The 18,024-nt window shown below is 32.6% G+C and overlaps 1 protein-coding gene across 2 annotated transcripts in view; it reads right to left on the reverse strand.

The window, feature by feature from the left end:
• The window catches only part of CAPN7 (calpain 7), a 32,416-nt gene that overhangs the window by 4,623 nt on the left and 9,769 nt on the right, over positions 1-18,024 (reverse strand). Inside the window, exons 6-17 of one of the 2 annotated variants that reach the window (XM_039837096.1) lie at positions 16,412-16,498; positions 15,353-15,479; positions 14,516-14,601; positions 13,201-13,294; positions 12,505-12,651; positions 11,041-11,147; positions 10,017-10,137; positions 5,040-5,184; positions 4,806-4,905; positions 4,388-4,523; positions 3,739-3,814; positions 103-248 (exon numbers count right to left, since the gene is read on the reverse strand). In XM_039837096.1, the coding sequence (XP_039693030.1) occupies positions 103-248; positions 3,739-3,814; positions 4,388-4,523; positions 4,806-4,905; positions 5,040-5,184; positions 10,017-10,137; positions 11,041-11,147; positions 12,505-12,651; positions 13,201-13,294; positions 14,516-14,601; positions 15,353-15,479; positions 16,412-16,498 (1,372 nt within the window). The remainder of the gene's footprint in view (positions 1-102; positions 249-3,738; positions 3,815-4,387; positions 4,524-4,805; positions 4,906-5,039; positions 5,185-10,016; positions 10,138-11,040; positions 11,148-12,504; positions 12,652-13,200; positions 13,295-14,515; positions 14,602-15,352; positions 15,480-16,411; positions 16,499-18,024) is intronic. The other variant, XM_039837097.1, reaches the window with a different exon arrangement.

The following is an 18,024-nucleotide window of genomic DNA, read 5'->3' on the forward strand; positions in this document are numbered from 1 at the left end:
ATTATAGATAACAATTATTTTTCAGAAATAATCCCACTTACACAACAGAGCACATTATGTACTTTATATTATTGTTTTGTCATTGTATATTGGTTTACTTACCCGGACTGTATAATGGATTGTGTTCTGTTTTTCATACTGAGAAACCACTAATGTAAAGGTATGGGTCCCAGGTGTAGTCAGCTTTATCTTAGTCAAATAATGAGGGCTGTTAATTCGAATCCCATCAATGTATGGGGGAGGGTCAGCTGCAAATAAACAAGTGTGTTTATAGAAGACTTTAGTTTTAAATTTAAGTTTTATGGTTGATGGTAGAAAAAACAGACATCCCCTTAATTGATTCTATCTTTAAATACAATAGTACTAAAGAATTATAATTTCAATTAAAAACTTTACAATTAAACAATATAAAACTTTAAAAGTTTCTAATCAGCAAAAGTATCTTTTAGAATATATTCAATAACGTATAAAGTAATCCCTATTACTTGCCCTATGTTGCGCCTTTTTCTCTAGTATAAGATTTTAAAGTTAGGATTAGCTTTTTCTTCTTTTGAGGAAAAATTTTAAAAATGATACAAAGAAACATATAAAAATTCCCTATCATTCAATTAACTTTTTCTTTTTTGCCATACTAGCTTCTTCATAAAACAAAGTCCCTTTTAACCGCCACCCTTCGTTTTATTCCATTCCACTCTGATAGATTTGAAGGACATCTTTCCAAACTTTCACACACACGTATCCCTTAAAAAGAATGAATGGGTAAATTTATTTCTGTGAGCATATATCTAAAAAAAGGACTGTATGTGTTTTATTTTACATCTTTCATTTTTCAATGTTTTTGAGATTCATGTTGTTATACACAGATATGGTTTGTTTATTTTAAAACTGCCTATTTAATATTCTATTGTATGACTACAACACATTTTATCTATAGCCCCCATCTAGTTATCCAGACAATCTGGATATTCAGATTATTTCCAATATTTTGCCTTCACAAACAATGCTGCTTGACATATATTTTGTTAGTCTCATTGAAGCTGACATAATAAAATCGTTTCATGCATTTTAATTGCCATATGTCATTTAAGATCAATGCTATATCACTTGGCTTATTTACGAACACCAATTATTTACAATGTGATCTATTAGAAACACTAAACATTTTAGTATCTCAAATAGGTAATACGTCTCTAATGCTTAGAGGTGTATAATCTAGTGCGAACAGAAAAAGAATGGGCACATCTATGATCTTGGACAAGGTTTTTAACCTTTCTATGTCTCAGTTTACTCTTCTGTCAAATGAGGAACAATAAGGCCTGTTCCATTTATCTCAGAGGTCTGTGATGAAAATAAATCTACAAACCAGAAAGTACCTTACAAAGGCAAAATCACTGTTAAAAAGGGAGCACCGTTTTTAAAAAAATCCAAGTAAAAAGAGTAAAGAAATTTAAAATTTGAAAGTTACATAACGCTTTAATGCTAGGAATACAGTCGCAACATTTGTGCTTTTTCTTGGTTGTATAATGACCAATGTGCAAAAATGGAAAATTTGGCTGGTTTAACCCAACATGTATCATTCGATCTACTATGTGCCATGCCCGTTCCAGAATATTTAGAGATACTGCCTATTGAGAATCAATTACATGCCTTCAACACAGTGTAATGGGGAGGAATGCCATATTTTCCTATGATAAAGCAAAACAAAACTCAACAACATCACTTTTCATAACAGCTCCCCCAACATTGCCCATTTCTTTGAAAGAACTGTCAATAATTGCTTCCTTCCTTCACAGTCTCATCTTAAACCACTCCAATTGGCCTTCTAGTCTGCCCTTCCTCCAACTCTGTTCCTGTCAAGGTCAACAATGACTGCTAGGATGCTAAATCCAATAGTCTCTTCTCTAACCTAATCTTAATCAGCCTCTAAAATAGCAATCAATGCAGTTGTCCATTCTTTTCTTTCTTCTCCTAGGTTATATGAAACATTACTCTGTATTTCATCAGGTACTCTGTTCAAATTCTTTTATGGTAACTTTTCCTTTGCTTAACCTTAGGATGTCAGAGTTCATGAGTGGTCAGGTCTGGGGTGTTCATCTCTATACCTACAGCTCTCTCCATAGATGATTTATTTTTTTCCATAGGTGATTTAATACAGAGCTATCTTCAAATGCCATCTATATGCTCCTTACTCCTAAATCTACACCTACACTCTATACCTTATCCCAGAATTCTATTCAGAAATCTAAATGCCTACTTGGCATCTAATAGGGTATCAAATTTAACGAAACCAAAAATTAACTGCTCCTCCCTACCCACCAATACTTAGCCATCTCAGTAAATAGTACACCTTTCTATTGCTCAAGCCAAAAAAAATAGGAATCATCCTTGATAAGTCTTTGCCCCCTATATCAACTCAGGTCCTGTAAATCCTACTGAAACTCAAATCTATCTACTCCCTTCCTCCACCTGAAGTTCAAACCACCATCACTTCTCCAAAATTGCCTATCTGGTTTCTCTACTTTCATTTTTTGCCCCTCCAATATATTCTACTAAGAATCTTCTTAAAAAAAAAAATTAGATCATGTCATTTTCCTAATTAAGACTCTCCAAAGATTTCCCATCACACTTAGAACACATCCAAACCCTTTCGTGTGGCATACAGAACCTCATGTGAGCTTCTGAGCCTGCATACCTTTCTGACCTCTTCAGATACCATACCTCCCCAGGCCTACTGGCCTTTTTCCTGTTTCAAAAAAAACCCAATCTTTTTCTCATTTTAGAGTCCTTGCACTTGCTGTTCCCTCTGCCTGTTCCTTTTGCTTTTCCCTCTATTTCTTTGAATGACTGATTCATTTTTGTCATTCAGAGTTCCTCTTATCCCTCTCAATGAAGCCTTGTATGGTTACCCATCCAACAAGCAACCCGTCACTAACACATGACCCTATTTGTTTCTTTACAAGCATGCATTACTATTTTTTTGCTTATCTGTCTCCCTGACTATAACAAATAGTTCCTATCACTTAGTAAGTGATATAAATTTTTTTGACTGTGAAAACAAAAACGGTTTCAATATGTTAAATGTCTCAGCTGCCCTCAGAAGGGAAGATTCACTTTGGCAGAAAGGTTATCACACAAGAAATAACATATAAGCTGGATCTTAATTATGTTCATTATGCAGAAGAGGGTAAAAAGACTATGTGGGCAGAGAGCAGGGAGGGGAGAGATTCTTGGTAGAAGAAACTGTGTGGAAAGAGAGGTGACGAGGGCATGACATGTTTAAGAGTAGCCAGCACCTCACTGTGGTGCTGGCTACTCTTAAACATGTCATGCCCTCGTCGCTACTGTGAAAAGGAGGCCTGAGATAAAGGGGGACGGGAAGTTGTTAAGGCCCGGATATAAAAAGCTTTATACACCATGGTGATGAGCTTGGATTTTATCCAAGAATCCACGAAAAACCACAGATTTTTCAATCAGAGAAAAAGATATGATTTAAGTTTCAGAAATAAAACTGACAGCAATGTGTAAAAATGGAGAAATCTAAAATTCCTGAGGTCTCTATTAAAAACAAATCAAAGCAAAACACACAGCAGCATAAATACACATTCACCTGTTTGAGTGGTTTCTATTAGTCTAGCATAATTAATTTATGCATATTATCTACATAAAATCTGTCATTTTCAACTTAATCATGTAATCAAAACTTTAATGTTTGTTTCAATTTTTGCCTACTAAACTTACCTGGGTAATATACTTTTTTCCCATCAGTCTTGTATACAACCATTGTGATAAATTCTCGATTATTTGCAAAATCATCCTAAAAGCACAAAGAATCCAAAGTGATTAGAAAAATGGGCTCAAAAATGCTCTTAAGTGGATAAAAAGAATAATTCTAACTTTTAGAGCATTTATTTCAGCTATTTAGTGCAATTAAAAACACTGGTTTTACGAATTAAGCTGTCTTTTCAATATATTGACCATACTGTATGAACAAATATATTAAAAGGAGACTGAGGCTATTAAAATTATCATCACCCATTACAGAATCAGGCAGGCCTCATGATTCAAAATTTCCAAAACCCCTTTACCATATCTTAATGTTAATATTCTTAAGACCTAAAGTATATATAATCAACATGAAAACTCTCACTAAAAAGCATAAACTCCTTGTTTTTCTTCAGGGATGATTTCTGAATAAGACTTCTAAGTGTATGATTATAAATGATAAATTTCCTTAGAAGGAAATATACATTTAGCTAAGAAAATACAGTTTTCAAGCCACCTACATAAATCAAACAGGCTGGTGATCAAATTAGATATCTCATTCACAATGGTCTAATTACATTTCAAAGAATTTCTGTATGGAATATCTTAAGAAGGGCATCAGTACCTTGTCTGTTATGTGTCTACTAAGCAAAACCCAGACCGCAGCGCCACCTTGTGGACACTGCACCTCCAATTTGTACTGGGGGTTGTTGGCCAGGCTATAGGCATCTTTCACAGGTCCGTGCTTAGCATCCCAAGTACTAAAATATAAAGTCAACAAAGAAGGTAGTAATTAAAATTCCCATAGAGCTAAAATATATTACTTTTCAAAAAGTTTTGTGTTTCAGATATAATTATCAGATTTTTCTGTCCGTAAATTTTTGGCATAACCAGGCAAAATTTAAAGGAAGTAACTATTACATGATAGTCAACCGTGGGCATGACAAAAGGAGAATACTAGTCTTCCTAAATTAATCATTTCATTTTAAATAAAAAAAGTGGAGACTACTATAAAGCATACCCTGAAATGCACAAAAAGTTACCTGTGAATACATGTTGATTCTTTAAAAAGACCTGGATTCCAACTCAAATAAATCACATCATAATACTGGCAGAGATCATCCCATGAAATCCAAAATATGCCTGAAAATTAGGTGTCTTTGTTAATCTAAAGAATATCTTAATGATGAATACCAAATTAGTTAAACACATCTCACATTGTTAAAACATGTATTTAAAGATCAAATGGTATTAAAATTACAAAAAGATATATTTACCATTGTCTATTTTTTGAGCTGTTCGAGGATCAAAGTTTAAATATTTTTGTAACTCCGGGGTCCAGTTTTTTACATCATTTTCACTATACCTTCCTTTCCAACGTAAATGACTCCATGGATTTTTCAACTGGATAAATCGCAGCCCCTATTTAAAAAAAAAAAAACACAAAAAACATGAGACATCAAAGTTGCAAAACAGTTATTACCATATTTTTATTAGTTATATCATTCTCTAAGGAAGGATGTATTCTGAATACTTATCAATTCTTTTCCCACCACATCAATTTAAAATTAATATTCTTTAAAGAACACTTTCACCATGTCACATATCTGATCAAAACTGTAAATGGCTATCTATCCCTAGAGCTATGCTGTCCATATGGTAGTCACTAAACCACATGTGGTTATTTAAAATAAAATTAAAAAAAATTTAAAAATCAGTTACTCAGTTACACTAGCCACATTTCAAGTGTTCAAGGACCATGTGAAGCTCGTAGCTAATGCACTGCACAGCAAAGATAGAGAACATTTCTGTCAATGAAGGGAGTCCAATCAGGTTGACTTAGAACATCGGTTATTTTCTGTCCTTTCAGAGCCTACTTTACTCTGTCCTCACCAATTTCTAGTACTCACATCCCATGTATCTTTGGCTCTAGCCTAGTCTTTTCTCTCACAACCCCACAAATAATCCTTATTCGATTCCACCTCTAAAGGCATTTGCTCATGTTGTTTCCCTTTCCTGGAAGGCCCTCGATGATCCCTTTTAACTACCCTTCCTTTCAGATCTTCTTTAGTTTCTTCCTCCATTGACTGTCACTCTGAAGACTGGAGCAGTGATGAAAAAAGAACACAGACTTTGGAGTCAGAATGAAATAGAACCAAATTCCACCTCTACTATTTAACAGCTTTATGGGCACCTGCTTTGGTCATTTACCTTCTTTGAGTATTTGTTTACTCATATGTAATGAAATGATGATTATAATGTCTCCTAGAAGATGGTTGTGAAGATTAAATAAAGTAACATATGCAAAAGATCTAGCACGCAATAATTTTCTTCTTTTAATAATGACCTCTCCTCTAAAGTTTATAGTGCTAACAACTCTATTACATTAACTTAAAACAGATAATATCCTGTCTTATAGTGTTTCCTACTTGTGCAAATGTAAGAATCTTGTCTTTCCAAAAAGATGGTAAACTCCTTGAGCCAGTTACAGTATTATTCTTTTTCAGAAGTCTCCATTGAGTTTATGGAATGTTAAGGTAAGTGCTCAATAAATACTGGGTGTGTCTACAGAATTGATTACTCTGATTCAGAAAAACAAAAGAGCTTGCAAATCCAAGAATGTTTGTCTTATTTCAAGTCGTCAACTTAGAAAATCATAGTTTTTCTCTAATGATTTCATAAATCACTGTTTTGGGGACTTTAAAAAACAAATTCTGCTATTTTAAATGTGGCAAATCTTGGCCTGGGGTAATGTGATTTCTAGACATAAGCAAGACTCATTTATCTTGGGCTATATTCTCTAGAATCTTCATTAATACAATTTTTCTCAATTTCTTCTACACCACTTGTGCTTCACTCCTGCCCCTGCCACATATCAGCTAACACACTGAATTCTAGTTCCTTTCTTTTCATAAAACCTAGTTCTACATGAGCAGGAATTCTGCCTTATTTCAGGACTCTATCACTTTTAAAAAAAGAAATATAAAGGAGCGAAGGGTTAAAGTACAAATTAGTTGATAGATGGTTACTGGGATGGGGAGGATGGCATACGGAATGCAGTCAGCAATAATGTAATGTTTATGTGTAGAGGCAGATCCTTCCTTGATTGTCACCCTATGTGTAGAGGGTGACAATCAAGGAAGGATCGTTTCATAAGCTATTTAAATGTCTAACCAATGCACTGTATACTTGAAACTAATAATAAAATAAAGTAAAATTAAAAAAAAAATAAAAGAAAACCATGAGCAATAGTACACTTTAAAAAATTTTAAATAACTGGAAGTGGGATGTAAAATGGTTGAAGATTTTAGAACCACTTTGAAGGATAAAGGCAAACAAAACTATTACAAAAGACATGACAAAAAAGTAAAGAAGCATAAATAAGAACACCTGAAGAGCAACTATACTAGTCATTAACAGTAAGCCCAATTTTAGTTCAAATGTCACTGGTGCAAAGAGCTGAAGTTGCCAGGATTGCAAGGAAACATTCTTAGAAAAAACAATTATTGTGAAAATATTTGCTATAGAACTATTGAATCAAACAGACAAAACTTACTTAAGAGCAGAAAGGACTGAACAATTTATTGATACTAAACATCTACATAATATATATTAATTTTGTACCTTAAAAACAGATTGTTTTCAAGTGTCTAATTTTTTAAAAAATAATTATTTTATGGTGACATTGGTTAACGAAATCTAATAAGTTTCAGCTGTACATTTTAACAGTAAGGCATATATATATTTACACTGTATGTTCACTTTCCATGGTTAGCTTTCTTTCTGTCATCACATATTTGATAGCCCCTGAGCCCATCTAACTTTCCCCTCCCCTCTGGTTCAAATGTCTATTTTTTTTTTACAATGATTAATTATATATGAGAAAAGAAAACCTCAATAAAATAAAAAAATGTGAAAAAATATATAAACAGAGGAAATTACTACTAAACTTTCCAGAAGCAGGCCCCAGGCATCACTGACATTCAAGGACACTAAGATATGGCTGTAGGTTTTGTTTGGGTAGAGAATCAGCAATTCAGAGGGCCTTGGAAGGGGGAAGAAATGCTAAAAAACGAAAAAAAGAAACTGCTTTATAATAAAACATTCTACTTGCAAAGTTATTTCCAAGTGGCAGTAAAAGAAAAGCCTTGGATAGTTTCAGAAATCCATTGGTAAGGTATGCCTGGACTTAGAGACGGCAGCTTGAAACTGAGATGTACCTTCATAGTAGACTATGGAACATCACTCGGGAGGATACAAAAAAAAAGACTCAAAGGAGGACTGCTGAGATTAAAATGAAGATTTTAGAATATGCGAAAGGTTAGAAGCAGTCAAAAAGGATAATATTTTCACTCAAGAGAAGAAAATCTTACTAACTGAAGAATGTGATGAATGACAGATGACTGGGAGTAGATTTAGTCAAAGATGAGGCGTATCTACACAAAAGAGGTTCTGGAGACAAATGCCTGAATGAGATAAATACGGAAATATTTTTAAATAGAAGTCAGAACTAAGGAAGTATCTCAAAATAGACAAAACAAAAACAAAGAAACCCACAAAAATGATGAACCCAGAAAACTCTTCAAATATATACTCCATCAGAAATAATGAAGAAAAGCTCCATAAATTTTAACACACATGAAGAAGCCTTTAGGCAAAGATCAACCATGACTACAAAGAGTTCATGGAAACAAAAGGAAATTGAGGCCAATTCCACAGTATGAGATGTCTGCTCAAGCTGGGTCAGTAACTTTCATAGAATTACAGAGTGATTGTGAGCATTATCACAGTGAAAAACCCGTCACCAGGCCACAGTTTACTCTATCTACACATGTTCTAAAATGCCTTAATCTTTACAGAACAATTGCCATGTGGAATTCATACTGTGTGAATAATGCCGATTTTTCACTAAAAAGGCTGTTATTTAAAATTCTTACTTTATTGGCATTCAGCAATTTTTTAATGTTTTTGGTTTCAAGTCAAACCACAGGTGCCTATTTTTCTCATAACATGTAATCTGTCTAGTTTCCTCTGAAACATGAGAACAGTCTTATTATTCAAAGTAAATGATACAATATTCACAGAAATTTTCCTCAAATTCAAGCTTATTTTCATATTGACTATTTATCTAAATTTAAATCTTTTGCTACCACCTCAATATTGGTCATCTATTAATACCTACCTTAAAGAATGTTCTAACAATAAAATTATATGTATATAGTACTAAATGATAGCAAGTTATTCTTAATGTTTTGATTGTTTATGGCAAATTACATTATAAAATAAACAAACCTCAGCTTATTCAATTTCACATAAATTTTTATGTTTTTTTGCTTTAAGTAGTCAATTTTTATGCCACTTTTAAAGAAAGACACAATTCTATATAGTATGGCAGGGGAAGGGTGCAACAATGACTGGCTGATTTAGAAAGCCCTGAGATTATAAATTTTTAAATGTTGCAGCAGGTCCCTGCTGCCTTTATAATTCATACAATTCCATGTGCCACATAAGGAAATCAGTCTAAAACACACTGGTGCCCTGTTATTGTTGACTACTACTTTTATCTAGAAGTTAATGCAGGGAAAACTGAAAGACACTGCTAAACTTTCTAGTGACTAGACAGCTTACATACCATACCATTAGAGAAAGGAGTCCTTCTTTAATAAATTTTGTATTTTCTAATCCATAGACCAGATCTATTTTTCAGTTGAAAATAATCAATACTTGAGAAGAAATAAAGTCAACCATTCTAACATCTGGGCACAGAGAAAGGGTCTGAAAGGCCTGATAGAATGCAAGGGCTGCTACGAAGAGAAACACCTGCAAACCCATGGGCATGTTTCTTATTCATAGGTGTCTTATTATTTTTTGGTCCTTTCACAAGAATTTACTTACTGTCTACTATGCTCTAGAGCCTAACGTTGTGTTTGACCCCCAACACCAACATGCAGCCCAGAATTCTGAGGGCTGTGTATTCACCTTAACTCTGCTAGTTTTATGGAAAAGAGAAAGAAGTATATATTTCTGTTCTGTCATCAATATTTATGCTGTCAATGTCATTACATTTCCCATCTTTTTATTTCATAATTCCCAGTGGCAGACAGGTCAAGTTGTTTAATCATTTAGGTAAAATGATTCTAAAACGTTACTAAACCTTGATTTGTCAGTGTTCAAAAGTCTAAGACATCATTTGGGAATCCTGCGATGTCTTATTAACAAACAAGAAAAATAAGAGAAAAAAATTGAAGGCGAACCTTGAACTCTCTAATGTCCAAAACAGCATATGCATGTGTGGGAACCAGACCCCATTTCTCTCCTTCAGCTTCAGTCATCATTCCAGTTGATGCAGTGATGAGGACATCCCCTTTGTGAAACCTGGAATGACACCAATAGACAAAGAATGAAAAGAAAACTCATTTGTAATCTCCGATCACACCATCTTTCTTTTAGTCTAATGGTCCACATGAAAATTTCCACATAATCTGAATTTTTTTCTAAAATAAGGTATTCCCAACACCCCCTGAAGAACTTTCAATAAGAAGTACATTTCTGTGCTCACTTTGGCAGAACATATATTAAAAAAGGTATACTTCCATTTTACAGCACATCTGATAAATTACTGTCCCACCCCAGTTTTAGACGACTTAGTTCTCAGGTAGAATCTTTTCAATGAAAGAAGAAAATGCTAAATTTTCAAATGATTTACAAATAATGATGAAGATGTGAAATGCCAAATGTACTTCCCCCAAAGCAGTATCATTTATCAAATCGCTGAGTTTTCTAGTGATTGTATATTATTGTATAGACAACTTTCCAGACCCTATATGTTAGCAATGATTTCTGAAGTGAAGGTGGCTATATCTACCCACTGCCTTAGTCTGTGAAATGAACTAGGAGCTAACAGGCACTCCCCACACTATATGTAAATTATCCATTTAAGGCTTAAGTTTATCTTCTTTATGTTCTCAGACTTCTCTTTTCTCACCTTCCTCAACTGGTAAGTACTAAGAAAGTACAAAATAATTTTCCCATATCACATACTCCTGATTCAAGTGTTTTAGATTACCTATAATTTGGACTAACTGTATATCCTTCAGCGAGGATAACTGAGGGTTGGTTGCAGTAAGTACATAAAGTGAAGCTTTAAAAAAAACCAATTTCCCTAATAACTGAAAACGACAACCTCTGCAATATCTATTCTAAATAAGGCATAAAATTAAGATTTTTTTTTTTACCAAAAAAAAAGAAAGAGGGAGAGAGAGAGAAGAAAATGTTTACCTTTGATAAAGCATTCTGAAAGAACTATCCTTACTGAAAGTTTGGCTATCTGAATGCATGGCGATCCTTTCTGGTATCCACCCAGTCAGTGCATGAAGATCAATATTCTACAATATAAACACGTTTCAGGACTGTGAATTATTTTTTTCAAGCTCTTAGATACATCCCCAGGGTACTATTAAATCTCATAGATTTGATATAATGATTTTGAAAGAAATAAACCAGAAGGTAGTAAGTTGTTTTCTATCAGTAATACATTTCTTATTTAACTCAAATTCCTACCTGGATTTAATTTAAGAACAAGCTTATCTTTTACTTATAATCTATGCTGCTTTTCCTGAATATAACAGAATGTTTTACAGATAAACAACGATGAAAACTCAAAACATTTAACAGAAGAAACTGCTTTAATAATGACGACAATCATGTAGTTCACCATTTAATGGTTTTTACAATATGATAGTTATTTTTCTAATGTTTTACATATATTCTCATTCTTTCTCTCTCTGAACTACACCAGGTAAATTAACATGCAATGGATCAGAAAGCTAAACTAAAAAAGTATTTGAAGGCTAGAGCCATTGAGCATGTATACTGGGAAGAAATTTTAACATCCTACTGCATTTAACTCTGACTTATGCATTCTCTGACTAGCATTACAAGAACCAGAAGAAAGAAGGAGGCTGAGAACTAGACAAGAAAACTAGCCAAGTATGAATGATGGTGATTTTCATATATTAATTATACCACTTAATCTTTACAACACTGAAGGTGGGTATTATCCTCATATTACGGACAAGTGAAAATGCTGAGAAAGGTTAAATACCATTTTTAGGGCCACAGGCTGGTTACTGTCATAATTTGGTCATGCTAATTTCTGGTTTAACTTATACAATAAAGAAAAATGACACCTCTATTTTACAGGTTAAGTCATGTTAAGGTTGGGAAAAACTAAAAAACAAAAAAAATCCTTGAATTTACAAATCAAAAAATATATATATATATAAGGATGACAATATGACACATCCCTTAGACCTGAAGAGGCTTGTTTGGAAAGGAACACTGTTTAATTGATCCTTATCCCAACATAAGAGCTGACACATACATTTTAGGCTTTCTTGAATACCAAATCTATACAGGAAGTCCTTGAATAACACAGTTTCTTTATAACATTGATGAGATGCCATAGGAATTTAATTCTTATTTATCTCAATTAGCCTACAGTAAAACTGGATTAATTATACATAATTTTGCTTCAAGTTGTAGAACCTATGGAAAATATTGAGAACTTAATTGTATGATGTGCTAATCTTAAAAAATATGTACTCCCATAATAAAATCAGCATTTTTCAGGGGTTCATAATCTGTTTTCTTTTCCTTTAAACAAAAATATCATCTGTAATTTTTCAAATTTAAAAAAGTCATATTGGTATAAGTCTGTGTCTGGATCATCTTATTACTTACTGAATTAGATCCTGGGAAATCATATCCTCCCATGACTTTCATGTATGCTTTTTCAATGAGAGAAACCCATAATTCACTTTTGTTGTTAGAATAAGAACAGAGTAATTCTCCCTTATGATCGACAGGTAATTGGTCATCAATTATCACCTGGAGAAAGATAACATTAATTTTTTTAGGTGGTACAAAATATTTTAAAATCTTCTCTATCAAGTAAAACCCACCTTTCATACTGATAAAGTGAAAGGAATGCTGTCTATTATTAAGGTAATGACTGACAGTTTCCTATTTCTAGAATCTGATTATTTAAAAATATTACATGATCTTTTATTCAAGTTTACAAGCTATTCTTCCTGTCAGGTGATAACCTTGAGCCAACTCATTAGATGTTATTATGACTCTACCATCAAAATTATTAGGGATTCTAAAAATGTACATTATATCTAAAATAATTACTTTTTGGAACTTGCCATAACTTTTCCCAAAACCATTAAAAAAAACAACTTTATATTCGTCATGATTTTTAATTATTAACACATTATTGACAGTATTATGTATATTACAAACCAACTAAATGTTTAAATGTCTACATGTTTTTTAAATGTTTATACAAGCAACATTTCTTAATGATTCTACTCAAGGTTCAAAGGTAGGGAAGGTAAGAGAGAAGAGGTTGGGGTGGGAAGAGACATTATTCACCTTTCTTGGGACACCATTGAGGTGAAGTTTTACCATATACTTTCCACATGGATTGTACTCTGGCTCACCATCCTTATTCTGAGGGTAAATTATGCTTTTGTAAAAAAAAATATTAAAATATCAACATTAATATTCAGTAGACATATATTGTCTTGGCAATTTTATAAAAATAAACAGAATATTTTTCTATAGTAGGCCTAGAAAAAGAATTTTACCCTAATCAAAATGCTTTTTAAATGTAGATAAATGAAGAAAATATCTTATGAGATCACACAGCAAGACATAAATTTCACAATATTCTGAAAGATGCTCAGTTTTTAACAATATACTCTAATAAATCATCTTTTAAGTAGATATATTTTAAGCCAATTAAAATAACCTACTATTGGCCCCCAAAAGTAAAGAGCATTTCAATTAATTCCAACTAAGGCAACTAACTACAACTCTGACAGACGTTAGCACAATTATGATATAGTTACACAAAATTATCCAATAAGATAAAAACAGTATCAACTGTCTTTCACACACTGCATATTATATTATAAGGTCTGTTTATCCAAGAAGGCAAATAGCTTGAAACTAAGGTCTGTCTAATTCATCTTTGTACTTTCAGAACTTAACACACCAAAACACTCAGGAAAAATTGTGAAAAACTTATGATGTTTAATTATTATAATGAATTACTTTAAGCCAAAAAAACTTTTAAAAATTGAAAAAGTAATTCAATAACATTTCAGTACATTTTAAGCAGTTCTAGCCAACAGAAAGGTTATTTCATATCACATTATTTTATATTACTCTATATTTTAGGTTAAAGAAAGGTAAGACTAATTTTAATAATAGTTTATTTAATCCAACATTTCCAAAATATAATTCTGATGTGCAATTAATATAAAAATGAGATATTCTCCAATTTCACATTTTTTTGTGCTGTTTTCAAAAGCTGATGCATTTTAGACTAGTCCATCTCAATTCAGACTAGCCACTTCAAGTGTTCAATATCCACATGTAGCCGGCTAGTGGCTACCACACAGTAAATGCAATTATAAATAAACATGACATGATTTTATTTTGACCAACTTCATCTATTTCAAAACATATTTATTCTGTATATATTAACTACATGTGTACACATTCTTAGACTGTTTCGGTAAATCTGTTCACATTCACAAATCATCTGCTTAACACGCAAGGGCCATTATATTCTGAGTATTATGCCCTCTTCATTTTCTGTCCATAAGGCCTAAGTTTTAAATTTCTATTTAAGAGGAAAACATATGAAAAGGGCTAAAGGGACAAATATATAAAATTTTACCTGGTAATCAACTTCTTATTAAACCGTCTTTCATAAGCTGCACTGATAGCCAGTGATGCCACAAAGGAACAATCTGATACTATTGTCTGTTAATAAGAATTTATTAATATATTTCATTCATGTAATTTCAACATTACCACAATATTTAACCACTGCATCTAGCACCTGACTTTTTATACTAAATATCCTGACTATTGCTTGAGTAGGGGAATATAAATAGAAATGCCACATGGCCAATGTGCACGTATTTTGGTCAAACAAATCCTAGAAAAACCAAATAAAGTGTTTCAGCGAAGCATTCCTTACATGAATAAAAGCATACGCACTGAATCACACTGTTTTTAATGACAAAAAATTTAAAGGCATTTTTTAAAGTTGGTTTATTATAACATGACCAATTAAGATAAATATGCCTATCAAAAGATTCTTAAATCATAATATTTCAGGATCATTATTTTTATTCTAACGTGGAAGACATCTGTGACTTCAAAACTTAACTAAATGTTTGCAATAAAGCCATATTGTGATTCCAATAATAAAATGTTTTAAATAAGCCCAATATCTATCTTTTATATCTATTTTCTCACCAAGGTGAAATTCAGATTGTCAACTTTCTCACCTGCAAGCATGTATCAATAAATAGGGTCTATATAAAAATCTGTGATTGCTCAAAAGTTATTCATACTTTTATTATCTCAGTATTTCTAAGCTGAAGTATGCACAATAATTTTTCCAATTATATTCACATTTTAAAAAGTCTAAGAAAAAGTCAAATCTATATTTAAATTACTTTAAAATGTTAGCTTTCATATAAAATTATACAAAATAAATGTTTACCTGCTTTATGCTGAAACTGGACACAGTATAAATCATTGTAGGATTGTTGGTGAGGTCTTCTGGGCGTACCCATTTGGAAAATGTAGCTTTTTGTTTAGGTGATAATGGCAGCTTGCCCAATCTATCACTAAGGTAATAATAACAAAATTAAAAAAAAAATAATAAAATTAATCTTAAATGATGACTCGAAACCAAAATTAAATTTCTTAGTTTTTGTTTTTGGTATAGTGATCATAGCTATATTTATGTCATCTTAAAATAATTTCCTGGTCAAATCTGGCTTTTCACACTTAAACACAAATCCAGTCAATCTGCTCATACTCCTCAATTAAAAAAAACAACAACAATATAGATAACTGAAAACAAAAGAGCAACCTAAATTCTTTTATAGTCATTTATTTTTTTCTTTTATACTTATTTTAAGAATGTAATTTTAAAGTTTAATATAGCATGGTCACATTTGAGAAATTGAGTTTCATTAGAATGGAGCCATTAACAATACAAGCTGATTTGTTCAAAAGGACCTAAGAAGCTACTCATCTCCATGCTGGCTCTTGAGAAACTCTGCAAGGCTAATAATGAGAGTAGTTAATTACTGAGTAATGACCATATGCTAAGTATTATGCTAAAGTACTTTATATACACATTACTCATTGAATCTGCAAAACAATTCTATAAAAGCAAATATTTTTGGGAAATACTTAAAGTGATTAAATAACTTGCTAAGAAATAGGAAACTGGTACTTGAATCCAGGTCTCTGGTGCCAAATGCACCTTTGTATCCATTACCCTCTACTCACTGTGTGTTGGCAGTATATTGTATACTATTTCTCTAAAATTGATGTGCAGCACAAAAGAAAAAATATCTACCTTTCTTCAAACCTCTTCTAGAGCAAGGGCAACAAATCTATGCGTTTCAAAAATTTATTTTTCATTCAAAATTTTTTATTACAAATTTTAATTTGAAGACTATGAATTTAATTGGGCTTCAGAGTATGGAGAAAGTACTGAAAAATTAAAATGATCTTGGAAGTCAAAATTTCAATAGTGCTTACTTACCAGAAAGGCATCGGATAGGCAAAACGTTCCCTCAGGTCAATATTCATAAAAGGAACATATTCTATACCATTTATTTTTGATGTTGTCCTATAAAAAAACAAACAAAAATCTAAAGTAAACGTTCAAGTCTACCTTAATTATCAAACTTATTTAAACTCCTTAAAATTTAAATGACAAGGTATAGTACTAATAAAATTAAACAATCTCATGCTGTTGATATCATTATTTGGACAAAATTTTCACAAAATAGTTTAATACCAGAAAATAAATGATTTAATTCAATTTACAGGAGTTATTCTTTTAAGACTAACATCCTTCACAACAAAATGGTCGCAAGACAGGACTATACTACAGGTATTGAGAGTGTCCTTGACACTAAGATGCAAAGTGAATTCTATCCTAAGTCCAAAGGGAGAAAGCAAATGCTTATTTTGGGATTTAAAAAATATGACATTTATAATTCCGGAAAATATGTTTTTCATATTTTCTGGGTATGAGTATATAAAATGGGTAGTGGAAGGAAGTGTCATAAGTAACAGCTATAGCCTCTTGACAAATTAAAGAAACATGGTTTGTAGAAGCTTTGCATATTTCCTTCTTGTTTTGTGTATATACTCATTTGTACATGTTAACTATTTCCTTTCCCTCATTTTATTTAGAAGTAGCTGCAGGGTAACTTCACAACTTGGTCTCTAAGGTAACAATATTTAGGGAGACTGTGACTGAATTTGAGGACCAACTAATACAGTAAGTGATGGATACATTGACTGTGTATCATTTTGAAAAGATGGGAGTTTCACTTGTATGGATAGCTACATTTTGTTAGGCAGAAATACAGTTTTGTTGTAGCATGGAACTATTCAAATGTGTGCAGAAGGGAGCTTTTGGATGCTGAGTAGCCCAAGTGTTAGACTGTTATTAATTTATTTTCTCTCAACTCCAAAACCACTCCTTTTAAAAAATCTTGCTCTGTGTTGTGCTGGTTCATATACAATTATTTCATGCAAAGAGAGCCAGACTAGTAGGAGTAGAATTAAAATCTACATCAGGAAAAGAAAGAAAAATGCCCTCGGGTGGCAGCTACATAAGAAAGGGCCCTTTCGACTTAATTTTAGGAAATTAAAAATGAGCAACTACATGACTTGCACAGCTCTAGGCAGACTGGATTTCTTCCGGAGACCAACTGAAGAACAGAAACAGTGGCTCAGAGATTTATCCCATCTATGCTGGCTCAGAATGCAATCAAGGATTTCTACATCACTGTTGTTTTTGCATTTTTAACATCTCTGAGGCTCTTCCGGACACTGAGCTGGCTTCCTAGAGCAGGGGTTGGCAAATGTTTTCTGTAAAAGGCCAGATAGGATACAGTTTCAACTCTGCAATGAGGTCTGTCACAAATTCTTGTTTTTTGTTTTCTCTTTACATCCCTTTAAAGAAATGTAAAAACCATTCATAGCTAAAGGCTTCCCTCTGCTGACCCCTGGCTTAGACTATTTCAAGGTAACAAATTTTCCCCCCACTTGGGCTCTGGTTACAAAGTTGCACACATGACTGACTGGTCTGCCATAGCTCTATTTAACCCCCTAAAGTTTAGTGCTCTATTTTGAAGAGTG

The sequence above is a fragment of the Pteropus medius genome, unplaced genomic scaffold (genome assembly GCF_902729225.1).
Source record: "Pteropus medius unplaced genomic scaffold, Ma_sr-lr_union100, whole genome shotgun sequence".
Taxonomy (NCBI): domain Eukaryota; kingdom Metazoa; phylum Chordata; class Mammalia; order Chiroptera; family Pteropodidae; genus Pteropus; species Pteropus medius.